This window comes from Engystomops pustulosus, chromosome 2 (assembly GCF_040894005.1).
Source record: "Engystomops pustulosus chromosome 2, aEngPut4.maternal, whole genome shotgun sequence".
Classification (NCBI taxonomy): domain Eukaryota; kingdom Metazoa; phylum Chordata; class Amphibia; order Anura; family Leptodactylidae; genus Engystomops; species Engystomops pustulosus.
The window spans coordinates 138,638,731-138,656,461 of record NC_092412.1 but is presented as its reverse complement, the minus strand read 5'-3'; the positions used below and the strand labels follow the sequence as shown (position 1 = coordinate 138,656,461).

General features: G+C 40.6%; 2 protein-coding genes across 6 annotated transcripts in view; one reads left to right on the top strand and one right to left on the bottom strand.

Moving 5' to 3' along the window:
* The window catches only part of STPG1 (sperm tail PG-rich repeat containing 1), a 102,018-nt gene extending 101,869 nt beyond the window's left edge, over positions 1-149 (bottom strand). Inside the window, exon 1 of one of the 3 annotated variants that reach the window (XR_011853218.1) lies at positions 26-148. The gene's annotated coding sequence lies outside the window, so the exon portion shown is untranslated. Of the gene's footprint in view, positions 1-25 lie in introns of all 3 variants that reach the window. The other 2 variants (XM_072136684.1, XM_072136687.1) reach the window with 2 other exon arrangements.
* On the top strand, positions 72-17,483 carry NIPAL3 (NIPA like domain containing 3). Of its 3 annotated transcripts, none has more exons than XM_072136683.1 (12): positions 72-300; positions 3,422-3,633; positions 5,866-5,934; positions 8,287-8,458; positions 8,676-8,735; positions 10,507-10,628; positions 11,055-11,151; positions 11,919-12,054; positions 12,503-12,591; positions 15,375-15,438; positions 16,014-16,108; positions 16,978-17,483. In XM_072136683.1, exons 2-12 carry the CDS (start codon positions 3,547-3,549, stop codon positions 17,157-17,159), a joined length of 1,173 nt encoding a protein of 390 aa, XP_071992784.1. In that variant the 5' UTR covers positions 72-300; positions 3,422-3,546; the 3' UTR covers positions 17,160-17,483. The 3 variants fall into 3 exon arrangements, with proteins under 3 accessions (XP_071992784.1, XP_071992782.1, XP_071992783.1); XM_072136681.1 differs by having other exon boundaries at positions 74-300; positions 10,483-10,628; XM_072136682.1 differs by lacking the exon at positions 72-300 and adding an exon at positions 2,336-2,359 and having other exon boundaries at positions 10,483-10,628.
* The last annotated feature ends 248 nt before the right edge of the window (positions 17,484-17,731 follow it).

The window sequence follows — 17,731 nt, the reverse complement described above, 5'->3', positions numbered from 1 at the left end:
ACCCGCGCCGCAGCCGCGCTCTCCTCCCAACCCACACAGAAATGTTTTTATTTTCACGCTGATGACGTCACGCCATGACTAGTTCGGCCAGAAAATCGACAGCTCCACTCCCTGTTGCTACTTCCTGGATCTCCTCCCCAGTTATTTCCCGCCCATCTACTATTCTGCACCAATAGCGAAGCCTCCGTCCCTCTCCAGCCAATAGTATTCAGTACAATGATGAATGACAACCCTAACATCCATTACGAACCAAGCCATGGAAGTGCTTTGTAGAATACACTTGCAGTCGCAGGAGGACAGGTGAGTGGCACGTATGGAGTGTGATAACTATATGGGGCCGTGAAGAGATTACAGTTAGCAGTAAAAAGTGTGACAATTGTGAACACTGCCTTGTATACGGTTATGGGGATCCCCAGAGGAACATATGTATGACTGAGGGTTAGGAATTGAGTGGAGAAATAAACCAATAAACCGTGTGACACCATATGAAAGCCTTCTAGTTTATTATAGAAGCCTGCCCTGGCAATGGTGAGGCCCCCAGGTGGAGAAGTGTGGGTATCACATGATTGTAATGTTATCCCATATGTTCAGGTCATGTAGGGCGATAACCAATGATGTGTAGCTTTCTCCATAGCACACAATATCTAACACTATGATCCTGTGATGTGCTGTAAAAACTTTCCTGATGGATCGGGTTGTATGAGTCATGAGAGACTTCAGTATACAGAAATTAAAACACTAGCGGTCTATTCACACATGCAGGGTTTGATGCAGTTATTGAAGTTAAAAGAGAAGGCCCATCTCTCCTCTATATGCTCTGCATAGGACGAGAACAAATCCCAGCTAATCAGAGCCATGTACCGCTGTAGTATTCTCATCCACAGGCAGCGGCTAAAACTTGCTGCACATAATCGGAACCAATCTATTTCTTGGACTGAACACTGCCATGGGATCTGGATTCTCAGTATTATAGTTGTATGTGTGCTAATAGTCCTTAGTTCCCGTAGAACTGCAATCACGTACAGTCCTGCAAGAAAGCATGGACTCAATGGGGGAGATTTATCAAGTTTCTGAGGTAAAACTGTTCTAGTTCCCTATGGAAACCAATCAGAGCTCAGCTTTAATTTTATAAACAGCTGTGGGAAAATGGGAGCCGAGCTCTGATTGTTTGCCATGAGCAAGTAGAACAGTTCTGTTCTAAGAGACCTATGATAAATCTCCCCCTATGCCTTATAATGAACATATGTGATGCAGAAGTACAGATCCTGAGACAGTGTTCAGTCCAGAAAAAAGGGCCCTTAAATTTTACAGACTGTACATTCTGTGTACATAAGCCTGATATGATACTAGTTCTCACCATCAGACAGTTGTGGATTATAATATAGGCAGATTGAGCCTATAAACCACCCATCCTTTTCTGCTGAAAAAGGACCTTCACCCTTACTCTCAATACACATGTGCAGACATGAATTCCAGACTTGTAGGGGCTATAATATTCATACAGCCCAGGGCCCATGGCATAATGTCTGACAAAAAGAACTAGTATTCTTACCATTACATTACATAGCCTCAAAAAGGTATTCACTGATTTCTTCTCCTCTATATGGCTAAGGCTACATTCACATGAACGTATGGGGGACGTATATACGGCCGACGTATATACGGCCGATATACGTCCTCCATACACTCCTATGGGCGCACGGCACCCTATCTTTCCCCGTAATACGGCGCCGTGCGCCATAGGTTGCTATGGAGAGGGGCGGGGGTGAGCTGCGCTCACCTCCTCCTCCTCTCCCCGTACACTGCCGTTGCCCGCTACGGAATATAGCCTTAGGCTACATTCACAAAAGACATATTCGTCCGGCGCTGGAGATGAGGAGGGGTGACGCCTTCCCTCTCCGTAAAGATGGACAGCCATGCACACAGGGAAAGATGGGACACGATCTATCTTTTTCCCGTGTACGGAGCAGTACGGTGCCACACGTGTGCAGCCCTGTATCGCTCTGTGTGCCTATTGCTGTCTATGATTGTGTGAATGTAGCCTGACACAGTAAAGTCTACACATTTAGGGACCTTACAGAGCAACAAGTCTCTATCTAAACCCTTCAAAATGAGGGAGAAAAAGCCATGAGCCACATATTTTAAAATGTAATTCTGTGAGAGCTATACAACAGTGATGGCTAACCGTTTAGAGCCTCAGTGTCCGAACTTCAACCAAAAGCCACGTGTTTATTGCAAAGTCCACAGCAATTTAAGCAGTAATTTATTTCTCCTTGTTTATTGACAACTTTCAATCCTTCAGCCTCCCAAGGACACCAACACAGTTGAAAGGAAGATTCATTGTAGGAAGATTCTGCAGGTAGATTCCTTGAGCCCTGTCTGGTGAACTTCATTCTGGGGTGATGGCATGGGTGCCCACAGAAAGGGCTCAGAGTGCCGCCTCTGGCACCCGTGCTATACAATATGCACATGGCCCCACAGTAGATAAGCAGCCCCCGCACATGGCCACCAGCTGAGAGGCAGCCCCCGCACATGGCCACCAGCTGAGAGGCAGCCCCCGCACATGGCCACCAGCTGAGAGGCAGCCCCCGCACATGGCCACCAGCTGAGAGGCAGCCCCCGCACATGGCCACCAGCTGAGAGGCAGCCCCCGCACATGGCCACCAGCTGAGAGGCAGCCCCCGCACATGGCCACCAGCTGAGAGGCAGCCCCCGCACATGGCCACCAGCTGAGAGGCAGCCCCCGCACATGGCCACCAGCTGAGAGGCAGCCCCCGCACATGGCCACCAGCTGAGAGGCAGCCCCCGCACATGGCCACCAGCTGAGAGGCAGCCCCCGCACATGGCCACCAGCTGAGAGGCAGCCCCCGCACATGGCCACCAGCTGAGAGGCAGCCCCCGCACATGGCCACCAGCTGAGAGGCAGCCCCCGCACATGGCCACCAGCTGAGAGGCAGCCCCCGCACATGGCCACCAGCTGAGAGGCAGCCAGAGCAAAAAAAAACTCACATACCTGTGCTCCAGGCTGCCATCTCCTTGTTGTTTCTGTGCTCTTCTGTATGACCCAGCCACTGTAGTTGTTAAGGTGACGATGATGCCTGGGTCGCATAAAAGACGTGCTGTGTGTCTTAGGTGCACACAGCGCCGATCTCTATTTATTAAAGATTTGCCTGGGAGCCTAGGGCAGCCTTCAGAAGAGCCACATCTGGCTCCCAAGCCACAGGTTCCCTACCCCTGCTTCAGAGATAAACAATGCTAAAAATAAGAACACAAGTAATGTAATGTTCAGAAATGGTGTCATGTACGCACAAAGCTATTCATTTGTGCAACGTTTGTTAAGAGGTGAGGTATACTGCAAATGTATCATAGTGTGTTAAAAGAAGGTGAATGTATCATTTTCTATTAATGTTGTCATTTGTAGGCTGTATAAATATAAATGAAGGAGGACTTATGATGAAAAGTCTGGAGTGGACCTTGTCCTTGACAGATCAGTTATATGTCTTAAAATAAGATCTGAAGATGCAATAAGCGAGGAACGAAGAAAAAATGGAGAAAGCCACTATCTCTTCCATCCAGATGGAAGAATTATTGACCACCGAGGAAACGCCAACTGAAAATTACTTCTCATACAAGGTAAGTCACTATACTGTATGCACAAAAGGAGTCTACCACCAACCAAATCACAATACTGTTGGACAGTGTATTGTTTCTGCACTTACCTTTGCTGAGGATGGACTATTCTGGTACATTTGAGAGAGAGGAAAAAAATCACTTTAATTCTGTAGTTCTGACATGTTTGTTTTCAGGCCTCCACTCTCACCCCCATTTTCCCCACCATCCCAGTAAAACAGCATGAGCTGGTACTAGTGCAATATCATGTTTCCTCAGCAACAATGTGCCTGTCATTGTATGTCCACACTTCACCTCAATCCCTCCTCCTCGCTCATGGACCTCACTCAGCCTCTCCCCTGCTCCCTGAGTGAGGAAAAGGCAAGTGGGGTTAAGGAGCAGACGATCCGTGCCCTCACCACCCGCTCTTCTTTAACCGGTTAAGGACCAGGCCCTTTCTTGTTTTTTCATTTTAATTTTTCACTCCCCACCTTCAAAAAAACTTTTTTATTTTTACACATAAAGAGCTCTGTTATGGCTTGCAACAAATTGCACTTCATAGTGATTGTATTTATTCTTCCATGCTGTGTACTGGGAAGAGGGAAAAAAATTCCAAATGCAGTGAAAATGATGAAAAATCGCATTTGCTTTCTTGTGGGCTTGGATTTTACAGCTTTCACTGTGCGCCCAAATGACATGTCTACTTTATTCTTTGGGTCGATATGATTACGGGGATCAAATACCTATAGGTTTTAGGTACAAAAATTATTTTCCATAACGGGGCTAAATACAGGCAGTCCCCGTGTTACGTACAAGATAGGGTCCGGAGGTTTGTTCTTAAGTTGAATTTGTATGTAAGTCGAAACTGTATATTTTATAATTGAAGATCCAGACAAAAAATTGGGCCCCAGTTACAGACACCTTACAGCTGATTATTGCTATCTGGGACTATAGTAAAGCATTCGGAAAACTTCACCATAGGTCAGAGGGGTCTGTCTGTAACTATGGGTTGTCTGTAAGTTGAGTGTCCACCTTTACAGTGAAAAAAATATTATATTCTAAAAATACATTGTAATGAAAGAGTTAAGGCTGTCATGGCAGCTTTGCCAGCGGCGATCGCTGGGATAACACCCACGATCGGTGCTAGCAAGTCTTTGTTACCGGTCTTATGCAGCAAACACTTACAGGCTATGGAGAGGACTTGAATACACATCTGGCGGTCGGGATCCAGTTAAACTTCTTATTCCCCTTGGTTTTACAACAAAAGAGGCCATAACCCCCTTAGGCTCATTTGCTAAATTTTTAACATCTTTTCTTTGTAAAACCATAGGCATAAGAAGATTAAAGTAGAGCGGACACCAGAGGGCGCACTGGTGTATGGCAGTGTGCTTGGTTTAAAATCCTTGATCCTTGTGATGGATGTCCTTTAATACTTTCACCCCGCAGATAGATCCAGCCTTTGTTCCATGTTCAACGTGTCATTAGTGCTACTTCCACCCAATAAGTGACTGTTCTCATGTGCCGGGTCATGTTGAGTAATTGAAAACCTGTCACCGGGGACCTCCTTTTCACTAAAGACAGGTTGCAGAAGCCCATCACACCTGCATTGCAAAGATGCCTTTCTGCCTTCTCTAAGCATTTGCATCACAATATAATTGTGTGTTTTAACCTACCTGGATTCCTGACAGAATCCTCTGGGATTGCTTTAGTTTGGATGCATTTTAAAAAAAACATGTGCCTAGTCTGTGCTGCTCACTCCTCAGCTCTCAGCCCCAACTTTTACTTGCGTACATCTCCTACCTCCCCAACTGATGTCAGATCACCATGCCTTGTGTGAGTGAAGAAGCAGGGGAGAGGAGTTGTACAGAAGCACAGGTAGAGGCTGAGAGCTGAGGAGCATCCAAACCAACGCTAACCCTGAGACTACCCACATGATTTTGTCAGTAAGCCAGGTAAGTTAAAACACACAATAATTTTGTAATGCAACAGCTTGGAGGTTTAGTATGGTGTTTTCTTCCATTTCCTTAAAAATAGGTTGATAAACCTTTGTGTTTTTACAACCTTATCTACCACGAAACTATTTAATGTTTCAAAAGTGGAAAACCTATTAAGGTTCCATGACTGGTTGAATTGTAGAGGTACAGTCTTTTCTTAAAGCAATTGCTTCTATACAGTGCCAGAAACACGGTAGAGTTGTACAGAGCATGTCAAGTGTTATTCCTAACCACAAACTACAAATGTCTATTTATTTTTCAGGACAATCTTATTGGATCTCTTCTGGCTATATTTGGCCATCTTATTATTAGCATTGGACTTAACTTACAGGTAAGAAAACTGTATCATAGAAGAAAGTCTGACAGGCATGGATTACAACTTTACAGTACATATGTAGGGAAGATTTATCTGATAAGTGACTCTCTGATATGGGAACGAAGGTGAATTCCAAAGTCCTATTCTAATGTGTCTAAATCGGCCTAATTTGTATATGCGTTTGTCTGTTTAAGGAACTATATGTGTGTGTGTGTGTGTGTATATATATATATATATATATATATATATATATATATATATATATATATATTCCTAATAATACCACTGTCCATATTCCTCAAATACAGATCACTAGGGGTGTAGCAGTGGGCGCCAAGCACAATGCTTTGTACTAGGGTTGTTGCTACATCGCAAGGACAACCTTGGTGGTATGTTCCTTTAAAGCGAACCTGTGAACAAGATCATACTGCCCAACCCATGGTCATGTATGCCTTGGTGCCATGTACTGGTGCAATGATGCTGTGTTGCCTCCAGAGTTGTGGGAGGGAGGGGAGTGACCTTGTGGAAAATTCTGGAGGCCTCTATTAAAGAATAGGTGATACATGACTAATGGCTGGGACAAGGGCATGGATCCCATGATTCTCATTTGAAGGAAACAAAGGAGGCGCATCCTTCACCCTATATAATCTCATTGGGACTCCAATTGAGATTGCCAAAAACTGTAACTTGCTCTCTTTATAAGTCCCATAGCATTTGTGCTGCATTACGCATGGGTAACAATTGCTTTATTCATACCGGAACATGGCAATGTTATTTTCAGGGCTGATTCTAGAGGTGGGACCAACGGTTTTACATGCTTATCATTTATACTTTGGGTAGGTATTGATATTTTGTAAAGACTTGTTCACCATGCATGTGGAGTGTGGAACTGAAATGGTAAATGAATCTTCGTAGGATGCTCTGAACTGAGGATGTTTTTGGTTCAGAAAACGCAACCATTTTAACCCAGACTAAAAAAAAAAAAAAAAAAAAGCTGCTCATGCTAGTGAGACTCCACTATTACTATCAATTATTTTTAATAATATATTAAAATGGATTGTGATAGAGCTCTCCTTTATGGATCTACTGATCAGTAACACAGTGGTCACTGCAAAGGGTGTGTATAATACTATTAAAACATTAATTATTCTGTAAAAAGAGTCTCACCTACGGTAAGTAATTATGTTCTTTTAATAATTACACTTAAAGTAAATATACCATCAACATCAATCATAGATAAACCAGGGACACTTACTCATAGATCCAGGAACCATGACTTCAACTTTTAATATTATGCTAATGAGCCAGACGTGCTCCTGGGGTGTTACCATAGCCCCTCTGTGCTGCAGATTGAGAGGTTGTTACAGTGTGCAGGAGCACTGAATGATTTTGATGGTAGATTTCCTTTCCATTAATATCAATAAAACTATATCATATAAATTAGCCAATATTTAATTATATTATAGCATAGGGAAGCACATCCTGGAACTTTTTACCAGTCATTCTAAAGCCATTACAGTGAGCTATTAGCATCCTGTTGGCACCAGGTCAGGCCTGTAAGTAACATTTACATTCCCACTGATTTCTATCTGTGGTCTTATCAAAGGTGCACTGTATTCCTTAAGTGTTTAATGTTGACTTTTCATATCATCATATAGTAGTTGTATACCACAAAGTTCTCTAAATCTTAACACACCTTTCACTAAACTTCCATAGAAATAATTAGTTGTTTGTACCAGGTCTCACTCCACTGGCCTTGCACCATGTGCTGAGTGCCTCATTCTATGAGATGAGGCTATACGGACATTGTATCCATAAAAGTTACTATTAGGAATAGGTAAGATTTTGGATGTTTAGAAGCTTGCAGAATCATCGCCTCTGACATTCAAGGTCTCTTACTCTTGTGCAATGGATCGTGTACAAATCACCAGGGTGTGATCCTGCAGTGTGATTTGGAAATCTTCAATTATATCAGACATACTGTCAACTCTTACCAGCTCCTTTAGTGCTAAAACTTTCCACATGCGTTGCGAGTCTTGTACATGGTTCCGCATTTTTATGTTCCTTTTAAAATGTAGGGTGTCATTTACTTTTAATATGTGATATGGTTATAGTGTATCTGTTTTCAGCATGTACAATGCACACTCAATATAGACTACTGTAACATGCAGGGACAGGGTAGCCTCTATAAGGGCTATGCTATCTGTTACCTATTCTATGTGTATATATGTATGTGTCTTCCTTCATGGGGAATCTCTGATTGCTTCCAGGGGTTGTTTCAGACATCATTGTTTGGATGGAAAAACCACACCACCGTAGCTTTATCTCCAGTTTTTACAAAGGTTTTCCTTTTTGTCTCTTGTTTAGAAATACAGCCACATCCGCTTGGCTGGAACCAAAGACCCTCGTTCCTACTTCAAGACAAAAACATGGTGGCTTGGTCTATTTCTGGTGATAGTGGGCGAGATAGCAGTATTTTCATCCTATGCCTTTGCGCCTCTGTCTCTTATTGTGCCTCTTAGTGCTGTCTCGAACATAGGTAAGTCCTTGCCATCACATTAGTTCCTGACATTCTTCTTTCACTAGCAGGCTGATGCACCTCCATCCACATACTGCTGTACAATGTTTTGTACTGATAACCATAAGTAATTCATTTACGAGTTTGTGGTGTCTTTTTATCCTGCACCACATGATATCAGACTTGTAATAATAATAATAACAATAAATATGATTTATTATACTTTATTCTTTTTCAGCAAGCTCAATTATAGGCATTATATTTATTAAAGAAAAGTGGAAACCAAAGGAATTCCTAAGTGAGTATTCATGGGATTATTCATTTTGCAATCAATTTTATTTTTTTGCGACCTAATAAATATATATTAGTCTCCTGACTAATTGGAGCAAACGTTGATCGCAAGAAATTAAATTCCATATCCTAGACGGTATGTAAAACATAATTGACAAATGGTCGTTACTTTGTCAAGGGGTGGTTCCATACACAACATTGTTAGCATTGATAGGACAGTGCCTCTGTGTGCGAAGCAACATGTCCTGTATTCAGAGCAGACAGATTCTTCATGTAAGCGAAAATTTAAGTCCGAATAAGGCATATTTTATGCCGGGGGATCCATGATGAATTTTGCAGTTTGAACTAGCAACTACCTTATAGTCAGCTGTCTATTTACAGAGGATAAAGACTTTTGCAGTAAATAGTTTCTAAGTGTTCATTTTCATGAAACCCTTTCTGAATAGTGAACCTTGCTCCCTACTGGTGCCCTTGTATCCTGTACTGAGGTTGGCAGTGGGCACTTTTGTATTACATCTCGGCTTGATCATGGCTTTGGTATATCTAATTTATTGTGGTTTTAGGAATACTCAGAGGCATCTGTTCACAATCTACAATGTATTCATGAAAAAAAAAAAAATGAATAGGTTATTGCTTTGCTAACACCTTTACATGCTCTTGTTATAAATGCAATTCTATAACTTGGTTTGTCCTATTGATCATTGTTTGTGCTGGTTTACATACATTTGAGATGACTTTCTCTGTCTACTTTCTTATGATGACAGGTGATGGTTTTTTAATAACTATTGGCTTGACTTCCTAGTAACATGAGGCATGATGTTTCAGCAATGAGCTTTTTTATGGTGTGATCCTGTACATACATATATGTTTTAAAAACTGATTGTATAACTAACATTTTGGTTGAAGGGCTACACATGGTGACTGGTGATAAACTTTAGTTTTCTGTATGCCATGACTTTCTCTATAAAACAACCTTATTCTTTTGAGGGACACTAATCGTGCCTGCCATTATGTTGCCTTTTATTCATAGTTTTATTCTGGTGTCTGGTAATTTAATAAAACCATCTTTCTGCCTCTTCTGGTCCTGGCTACACTGCAGCACTGGGGGTCTGTTGACATGCTAGGGTAGGTGTGCACTTAAGTACTTGTTTACGAGACGGTCACTCTTCCCACTAGTGATTGGCTGGAAAAGCCTCACCTAATGTTACTATTGTGGCTTGAATGCAATGCAAAAAGGTACCAGTGGTAACAGAATGTCAGGGTAGCAGTGAGTATAGTCTTGTGTTTCTGGCTTTTAAATACGCCGAGAAGCTAGCATGCTTTCGTTAAAACACTGTGTCCTCAAACAGTCCCCAGCACAAGACTAGAGGAAACCAGAAGGATTTCCTGTTTTCCTTGCCAGATCTTTGTATGATGTTTGTTCCAGGAAACAGAAGAAAGTACTGCAGACAGAACTTTCTTTTGCTCCCTTTCCCCCATTTTCTAGATTTAGTGTCCCTTGGAGAGAATTTGGCCAGTAAAAAGTGGAGCATTTGACAATTGCTCGCCAATAAATTAGAGCTGCCACCTAATCGGTTGCTTTAGACCCTTGTGATTTAACTTTTTGCACACCTTTTTGCATATACATCAATCTCTCTTGTTGCAATCCAATCATTCTCAATTTTTTTTTAATCATGTAACTTGCACAACATAGCTGCATGTTCACTAACCAGGTCTCCTCTGATTTCTATATGTGTCTTTTGTGCTCCAAAAAGGACATTATATCTTGTCCTTTCTAGGCTGTGGCTTAGCTGTCATTGGCACGTATCTACTTATAACATTTGGGCCCAACAGCCATGAAAAGATGACTGGAGAGAACATCGTAATACATTTAGTAAGCTGGCCATTCTTACTCTACATGGTAAGTTCTCCATATACATGTGACATTTAAAAACTTAGTCATTAAAAAGTTATATGCCGTCCACTGAATAGAGGTTAACGGGGTTGACAAGTTTATTTTATAATTTCTGTAAAGTGATGGGGGATATAGGGTAATTTACCAATATATCCAGTCTGCTGACCTGACCACTGCAATGAATGGCTGACCTTACCGGTGTACCAAAGGTTATTCCAAAGCTTTGTAGAATCAAAAAGCCCAAGTACTGTATGTGGAAACATTGGTATTGTTGTTGGATTCTTTCGCATTTTAAATAAATTTAGCATTTGGTCATAAATGTAAGGTGATCTCGATGACAATGCTGTATTTTTTTTAAGTATGTTTAATAATATAGTCTGTGAAAACCACAAATTCATGGTACTTAGCAGTTTTTTGTGCTTCTATTTTTAGCTGGTGGAAATACTTGCTTTCTGTTCCCTGCTGTATTACTACAAACAGAAGAATGCTAACTATTTGCTCATCATATTAATGCTAGTTGCATTGTTGGGTAATTACTACTTGCTTTACTTTTTAGTTATGAGTTTTTGAGAAATATTGACCGCTTGTGGCCTTTCTGACGGTGAACACAATAGAAATCAACGGTGCCGTGAATTAGCCGCCATTTGTACTGATAGTTCACGGCGCATCTATATGGTTGAGTGCATGAGGTCAAACCTTTAAAAATATTACTAGTTTAATATCTCCATCCAGTATCTCATTCTTGTTGTAGCATAGCCCCAATTCAGCCACAATTGACAAATATTGTAATTTAAGGGTTACCTGCCCATCATGTACAGCATGATTATACCAATGATTTATATATCAAGATTAGCAGGGCCATGGGCACCAACCAGGAAGATGACTGCAGCATTCTAGCGAATAGGACTGGAGGTAGTTCTCTGCACAGCCAGGTGGCCACAACAGTGTGCAGTCATAAATAAGAAGGTGACACGGTTATAACTGCTTCTGATTTTGAAGGCTGCAGTGGTAGATATCTGGGGGATATCCTTTATATTATATTTGGGGGATACCCTTTAAAAGGTTTTTACCCCTGAAGCCTTTATACTTGACTAATCTCAGGCAAAATTAACTCTTCTCTGCTCATTTTCACATAAATTTGGCGGACATGGGTAATGGATGAAAGAGTGAGATTTTCCATGAAAGTGGGCATTCTAGAAAGGACATTTCATTCCCTGCCTGTGGATGTTTGCAGTTTAATGGGGGAATATATAATAAAATATGTAACTAATATAATTTTGTTGAATTTTATTGAAGGGTCTACAACTGTTATCGCAGTAAAAGCACTGGCTGGTATGATCATTGTCTCCATACAAGGCACCATGCAGCTAGGATATCCAATTTTTTACATTATGTTTGTGTGTATGGTTGCTACTTCTATTGCACAAGCCTCGTAAGTACACATACTTCAGTTAATTTTTAATCATAGTATAGTAATGGAAAAAGTTTGATTGCCATAGTTTCTACATTTCCTGATTGCTTCCCATAGTATACTGAATCTACAGAGTTATATCATGTGTAAGCAAATAGTCCATAGATTTATATTGAATTGACCATAATAAAAATCTTTATATAACACCAACGTATTCTGCAGCACTTTACAGATCATGTGGTCCATATTCAGACAAAATAAGACTGTGTGAAAACCTAGTTATATGAAACAATAGGAATGAAGGCTCTGCTCATAAGAGCGGACAATCTGTGATTTGTTTCCCACAACTACTTAGATGCAGCCATCTGTTGAAGAAACTAATGTATACAACGACATTAAGCCAAGTTTATGTTATATTAGGTTGAATTTATGTACTTTTGATTCTTAATAAATGTCTTTTTCCATACAGATATCTATCCCAAGCATCCCAGCTGTATGATTCTGCCCTGATTGCAAGTGTCAATTACATCCTCTCAACAACTCTTGCTATATCTGCAGGTAAATCTAGTGAATATTTTCTTGTAGTTTCTCAAGAAGCCCCGCTTACAGAGTATATCTGATCTTTATTTGAAGGTCATTTGTGGACTTAGTTGCAACTTCAGTCTCTTGAAGATTCATTGGTACCACCTACAAAAAACACACATGGGGGAAGTGGAAAATCTAACCCTTAAATTGGTACATTGTATTGTTCCCACACTAATGAATAATATCAAAAAGAGGGAGCAATGACGCAAGAAATATGAAGAAATCATGTACAAGCATTTACGTTCTATGAATTTGTATAGAAATCGGTATGTAAGGGTAACTCAAGTCAAATTGTTTTTTGGTCTTTTTGGTCCCTGGGGCTATTGGATTTAAAAAATGTGTTTACAAGGGAAAAATGATTAACAATAAAGCTGCATTGTATACACCTTACAGTAGACAATTGCTGCCTGGGACTAAAGTAAAGTAGATTACCAGCATCCAGAGAGGTCATATTGGGCAGAGAGGTCTTTTTGTAACTTGGGGTTAAGATTTCTTGTATCGTTGCTCCCTCTTTTTAGTATTAAGATTCATTGGTACTCTAGTGAAGTACAATGCTGATTAAAGGGAGAGGAAACATTAACAAACATTAACCCCTTCACGCTCCGCGGCGGATATATCCGCCACGGAGCGCAGTGACTTAGCGCTCAGTGGCGGATATATCCGCCACGGCGCTTATGCCGGCTCGGCTCTGGATCAGAGCCGAACCGGCATCGGGAAACACGGGGTGCCGGCTGTGACTGATAGCCGGCACCCCAGTGTAACACCCGCGATCGGAGTTGTCTCCGATCGCGGGTGCTTAACCCGTTAGATGCCGCGGTCAGCGCGACCGCGGCATCTAACAAGTATCTGGGGGGTCTTTCCCCCACGATCGGCCCCCCCGAACCGTTTTCGGGGGGCGCCGATCGTTGCTATAGTAACTCTGGGGTCCGATCTGGACCCCAGAGTTACTAGCAAGAATTGCCAGTAAGATGGCGTCTGTGACGTCATCTTACTGGCAAAGTGCCAGCCTATGCAAGTGCATAGGCTGACACTGATAATACTCTGCAATACATCAGTATTGCAGAATATTATCATGAAGAAGCAATCAGATGATTGCTTCTTCATGTCCCATGGTATAAAAGTGAAAAAGTAAAAAAAAAAGTTATTCAATAAAAAAATAAAGTCATAAATCACTAAAAATGCCCCAAACCCCCAAAACATATAAAGAGACATATAACTCAAAAAAAAAGTCTAAATCATAACACAAACCCCACATATATAGTATCACCGCGTCCGTAACAACCCGTAGAATAAAAGTAAATCATTATTGAACCCCCACGATAAACGCCGTAAAAAAAAAACTGTTATAAACCCTCCAAAAATTATGATTTTTACCTTTTCAATCCCACAAAAAATGATATAAAATGCGAACAAAAAAACCATATGTACTCAGACATGATACTGGTGCAAAGTACAACATGTCCCGCAAAAAACAAGCCATCAACCAGCTCTGTAGCCAAAAACGTAACAAAGTTATGCCACTTGGAAGATGGCAATACAAAAATTATAGATTTTTCCCCACATTAGGGTTTTGTTTGACAAATTTAGTAAAACGTAAGAAAATATATTCATGTCTGGTATCCCCGTAATCGTATCAACCCATAGAATAAAGGTAACAGGATTATTAGGCTATACGGTGAACACCAAAAAAAAAAAAGTCAAAAATCCAGTACAGAATTGATGCTTTTCTACTCCTGCCCTCAAAAAAAGTTCCTAAATTTTCAACAATAGGTGATACCAACCCCAAAATGGTAACAATGGAAAAAGCATCTCATCCCGCAAAAAAAATGCCGTCACATGGCCCCAATAACGAAAAAGCGAAAATTTTATAGCCTTCAAAAGGGGCCAATGAGGAAACTAAAATCCTGGCAGCTGCAGCGCCCTCCTTCCCTTCTGCGCCTCGCTGTGCCCCCATAAAACAAGTAACGGCCACATGTGGGGGGTCTTTGTACTCAGGAGAAATTGCAGAACAAATTGTATGGTGGGTTTTCTCTTTTTATATTTTGGAAATGTGTAAATTTTAGTGCTAAATGAACGTATAAGGGAACAATTTGACCATTCTAAATTTCACCTCCATTTTGATTCAATTACTATGAAGATCTCAAGGGGTTAACAATCTTCGTAAAAGCTGTTTCTGATAGCTTGAGGGGTGCAGATTTGAAAATGGGTATATTATATAGGGGGTTTTGATGCTAAATATGTAAAATTTCATTCAAAACTGTATTTATCCCCAAAATAGTCAATTCTGAAAATCCGGAAAAGCGATATTCTATTTGTAAGCCGCGTGACGTCAAAATAAATTATCCAGATATTTCAGAAATTATGAAAATGTAAAGTAGACAAATGGGAAATGTTATTCAGCAACTTATTTAGCTGGTAAATCTATCTGCCTGAAAACGCAATGATTTAGAATTTCGAAAATGGCAAATTTTTCAAAAAATTTATCATATTTTCTTTTTTTTGTAAATAAACGCAAAACTTATCTGCCAAAATTTACCACTAAAATGAAGTACAACATGTGGGGAAAAAACAATCTCAGAATCGTTTTGATAAGTAACAGTGTTCAAAAGTTATAACCATATAAAGCGAAGCAAGTCAGAATCCAAAAAATCGGGCTGAGCCTTAAGCTGTAAAATGGCTGCGTCCTTAAGGGGTTAAGACTTGTATTGTACTAGAATAATATTCTTTGCTATCCGTTGCTTTTCCTATTTCATTAGGAGCCGTATTCTATGTTGATTTCCGCCATGAAGACGTTCTGCATCTGTGTATGTTTGCCTTGGGGTAAGTGTGAACAATGTGCTATTTTGGGTGGGGGTGGGGGGGTTAGTGTTGTGACAGATTGCCTATAATAGACTACTGTCTTATTAGGTTTTTAAGTTTGCCAGAAAAGGGGAGACTGAGTTTAGCTCATTAATACAGTTATGGTCTCATAAGCTCTTTGGAGTTACTTCACTAAGGCTTAGCCAAGTGGAGGCACTCTGCGCACTAACTATATATAGTCTACGCCAGTTCCTGGCCATTGTCTCTTAGTTTATCCAGCAAGACCTAAGGAGCAGGGTTAATATCAAACATTGCGCTACCATGTTCCAGCACTTGATAAAACCTGTCTTTGAATATTACATGAATTAGTCTGCTAGGAAAACCTTCTAATGTTTAGCTTTGCTGTGTGATCGAATTTTCACATCAGTAAAATTTAGGTTGTCTACCAATGCTAACATTCAACATTGATTCAATCCACTGTTTCCCTGCCCTAAAGACGTCCTATGAGCTATGTGAAACGGCTTCAATGCAAAATACTTTTACAATGAAGGTGTAAGTTAAGTGCTATGTAAATGATTGTATCTTTTTTGTCAAAGCTGCCTTATTGCCTTTCTGGGAGTCTTCCTCATCACCAGGAACAGAAAGAAGACAAAAGCATTTGAACCCTATGTAGCCTTTAATTCTATGCCAGGTAATAATTATGTGTCTCTGTCTGTCACCTCAACATCATAATATATTCTTCATGTAAAAAAACAACTAATTCTAGTATTATCTTATTATTTTCTGATGTTGGGCACTCTCCACTTAAACATAAACATCACAGATTGAAATGCACATATTTGCGACCTATGGGTAACTTTTCTTTTCACTATCATGTGGCAACTCATTTAGGCTACTCCTAGTGCAGGAGGCCAGCTGAGAAGTCCTCCCAGGTCTTATCCTGTCTCTCCGCTCTGTGCCCTGACTCATGGTCAGTATATATCTCAGCTGTACTGTACTGCTCCACAGTGGTATTTTCTGGAGTGGCATTGTGTGCTGTACTGTGGTTGTTGGTGGATCTAGGCTGCTGGTTACTGGTGCTTACCGTTAATGTTAAACAGTATGACAATATGGTCCTGATCCAGAATACAACACACATTTAACTGGCATTTTACCATTTTTATGATTTTATATATTTGTGGAGTTGGAGTCTGTTTATTTTATCATGACTCCGACTCCACAGCACTGCCTATAACAAAGAAGAACAATGAAGCTGACCGCACAGATGTGAGAAAAAGTGTCCCTGGTTTATCATCGTTGATTTTGATGGTGGATATCCTTTTAAGTGTCATACATTTAACAAAAGGGGTAGCATCAAGCTGCTGTAGTTTTTACACCCCAAACCTAAGGAACCGCTGGAAAAAAAATGCAATTTGTAAATGCCATATCAGTGGTGACCGTCCTGTATAAGCTGCACTTTAGCTTATATCCAGAGATACTTCAGTGCTAAGCCAAGTAGTTGAAACTGCCTATGCTACATGATCAATGATATCTTCTAATGTGTCTAATTCTTCATTGCAGGGGTGATCAGCATGCATGACAATGGCAGCGCAGTGCAACCTGATTTTGGAAGCTCATTTTCGTATGGAGCCTTACAAAGCAATGACAGTTTGTCAGAAGTCTATACACCAGCCACCCTGCCTGTTGTATCAGAAGAGGCAGCATCAGCTTATAATGCCTTGGAGCACAATAAGAGTGAATAGGCTTCATGACCTAACAGACTGGACAAAAAGTACATGAAGTCTTTCTTTTGCTCCCCTTGTATATAGAGAGTTTCAGCCCTAATGTCCGATCCTGTACTTTGCTTATTTTTAACATTGGAAGATGTTTCTACTTGGCAAGTTTTGAGTTCCGTTTAGCTCTACCTCCCTGGATTGTTTCCAATGAAATTGTCTTACCTACTGATAAGATGTATAAAAGAGTATATATTAGACATTTAACTTATATTTTGTTTTCATTTTTATGAACAAAATTTAGAAGTGCAACGAGAAAATATGAACATTAAAGACAATTTTTTTGCTGAAAAAGATGAGGTTTTTGATCTGTACCTATTGCATGTAAAATAACTTTAAGGTAAATCGCCATTCTCAGGACCACATGGATAAATCCCAGCATGCCACCTAAATATTTAAAGGACATCCACCATCAGGACTACTGATGGTAGATTGCCCTCACCAAAGTGCTTGTTACTTTGTTTAGGGGATGGGAGCTTTTTGCTTTAATCCTGCAACAGCTGTATTGCACTTAAACATCTTTATAAAGATGACAGAGGGCA

What these genes read in the sequence shown, in the direction of transcription:
- NIPAL3 (XM_072136681.1), top strand. Translation starts at nt 3,547, where the DNA reads ATGGAGAAAGCCACTATCTCTTCCATCCAGATGGAAGAATTATTGACC. An exon ending in AAAATTACTTCTCATACAAG is followed by an intron (nt 3,634 to 5,865) that starts GTAAGTCACTAT and finishes TTTATTTTTCAG; the next exon opens with GACAATCTTATTGGATCTCT. An exon ending in TAGTGCTGTCTCGAACATAG is followed by an intron (nt 8,459 to 8,675) that starts GTAAGTCCTTGC and finishes ATTCTTTTTCAG; the next exon opens with CAAGCTCAATTATAGGCATT.